We start from the raw sequence: 2,500 nt of genomic DNA, 5'->3' as shown, positions 1-2,500 counted from the left end.
TATCCATTATGTGGCTGGGGAATGATTGTGTTTGGGATGATATGAAGTAACTTTGATGACCAACGACTTCAAAACACAGAAATGTTTTTTTGTTATTGTTTTTCTAATCTATACTACATCTTAAATGATAACTTACATCAAAACACAAAAGTACTTTTCCTATCCAAGATTCCTGGATATTAGGCCCTCAAAAAAGAAGAAGAAGAAGAAAAAAAAAAAACTTTCCAAATAACAATGAAACTACTCTCTTTAGTCATCACCACAACCGGGATCATCACCACTGACCCCAACCCAGCCGCATCTCACCTGTTCCCTCAGAGTACTCACCTTTTAGAAAAAAAAAAAATAATAAAGAGTCCTCACCTATACAAGGCCCTGACCGCCTCGATCTGCATCTCCGTCAGTGGGTCGGCCTCTTCCGGCGCGACTTCCTCTTCCAGGATCCTTCCATTGAGGACTTCGGGTTCCTTCGGCATGTAGCTGTCGCTCGTCCTGGCTATGGTCTCGAGTTCACACAGGAACCTTCGTGTGCACGGCATCTGGTGGACCTCAGGCACCTGCGAAGAGTAAAGGAGTGAAAGACAATGGTGATGATAATGATTGCTTCGATTCGACATTAACAGCAGCAGGATGTTAATGAATCTGAGATGATATAGATGTCAGTTCATAATATATATGTGTATGTAGGTGTGTATATATAGAGAGATAGATAGATAGAGATAGATAGAGAGATGGATAGATAGATAGACAGATAGATATAGATGTCAGTTTATAATATATATGTGTATATAGGTGTGTATATATAGAGAGAAAAATAGATGGATAGATAGATATAGATAAATAGATATATAGATATGATGATGATAATGATAATAATAATGATGATAATAATAATATTATTATTATTATCATTATTATTATTAATGATAATAATAATATCCAGATACATACATATATTTTTTTTTATCTGTTTATAATTGTATTTCCGTGTACCTGTTCGTGTAGTGTGAGTCTGAGGAGGACAGAGAATGCACAGTAATTCAGCATCTGTTGTTCTCCTCCTCCTCCTCCTCAGTGTGCTCTCGTCAGAATTCCCATCTCGTATTGCTGTCAGCCTCTTTCACAATCATCTCCCGAATGACACTGTTGCCTTACTGTTTACCGTTACTATTTCAACTGACGTAAAGGTGTTCAAAGTGTACGTTAAGTGCAATTGAATGGGATCACCAGACACTCTACATGTATACAAGTGAATAACAATAATACAGAAGTGAATGGCAATTACATTTTTATGGAATGTCTTTCAAAATGTCTAATCTTTCAATCTTTCTCCGTCTCTTACCTGATAGATCGTGTTGTTATTTATTCGTGAAACCAAGCGCGCTGATCTCTCCTCTCTCCCGAATTTGTCTTCCATGAGTTCGTTCACGTTTACTGGGATGATGCCCTGGGTGCTCAGAAGCATCAACTGCATGGCAATGAAAATGGAATTATTTTCCTTTTATTTATTTGCTACAGTTACGTAATGTTGTTGTTTTTTTTCTTATGAATTATATACATGTGTAGTATATTTGTAATACTGAGTATATTTGTAATATTGAGTAACCGAATAATTGTTTAATATTGAATAATATTGAATAATTGTTTATTTTAAAAACACAACTTCACATGACCTAACGCAATAAAAGACTCTTTTTTCTCACCTTATGAATGATATACTTGTGTAGTACATTTGTAATGTTGAGTAAGTTGAGTAACCGAATAAAATAAATGTTTATTTAAAAAACACAACTTCACATGACCTTAAGTAATAAAAGACTCTTTTTTCTCACCTTATGAATAATATACTTGTGTAGTACATTTGTAATGCTGAGTAAGTTGAGTAACCGAATAAAATAATTGTTTATTTAAAAAACACAACTTCACATGACCTTAAGAAATAAAAGACATGACTATGTCTCCCTATTGGCTATCACTAAACCCACCTTACAACAACCTGACCCCAACCAGACCCCAACCAGACCCCCAACCTGACCCCCAACCTGATCCCAACCTGACCCCCAACCTGACCCCAACCTGACCCCCAACCTGACCCCAACCTGACCCCCAACCTGACCCGCAACTTGACCCCCAACCTGACCCCCAAACCTGACCCCCAACCTGACCCCCAAACCTGACCCCCAACCTGACCCCCAACCTGACCCCCAAACCTGACCCCCAACCTGACCCCCAACCTGACCCCCAAACCTGACCCCCAACCTGACCCCCAAACCTGACCCCCAACCTGACCCCCAACCTGACCCCCAAACCTGACCCCCAACCTGACCCCCAAACCTGACCCCCAAACCTGACCCCAACCTGACCCCCAACCTGACCCCCCAACCTGACCCCCAACCTGACCCCCAAACCTGACCCCAAACCTGACCCCCAACCTGACCCCCAAACCTGACCCCCAACCTGACCCCCAACCTGACCCCAACCTGACCCCCAACCTGACCCC

At 40.8% G+C, this 2,500-nt stretch overlaps 1 protein-coding gene across 1 annotated transcript in view; it reads right to left on the bottom strand.

Annotated features, from left to right (window-relative positions):
• Window positions 1-2,500, bottom strand: part of LOC122243857 (uncharacterized) — a 4,549-nt gene that overhangs the window by 1,450 nt on the left and 599 nt on the right. The window contains exons 2-3 of the mRNA XM_043001598.2: window positions 1,343-1,468; window positions 364-557 (exon numbers count right to left, since the gene is read on the bottom strand). Coding sequence (XP_042857532.2) covers window positions 364-557; window positions 1,343-1,468 — 320 coding nt within the window. The remainder of the gene's footprint in view (window positions 1-363; window positions 558-1,342; window positions 1,469-2,500) is intronic.

Source organism: Penaeus japonicus, unplaced genomic scaffold, assembly GCF_977035675.1.
Source record: "Penaeus japonicus unplaced genomic scaffold, GWHDUDI00000001_assembly GWHDUDI00000035, whole genome shotgun sequence".
In the NCBI taxonomy this organism is placed as follows: Eukaryota; Metazoa; Arthropoda; class Malacostraca; order Decapoda; family Penaeidae; genus Penaeus; species Penaeus japonicus.
Note: the sequence above shows the minus strand (reverse complement) of the source record. Positions and strands in the feature narration are given on the sequence as shown.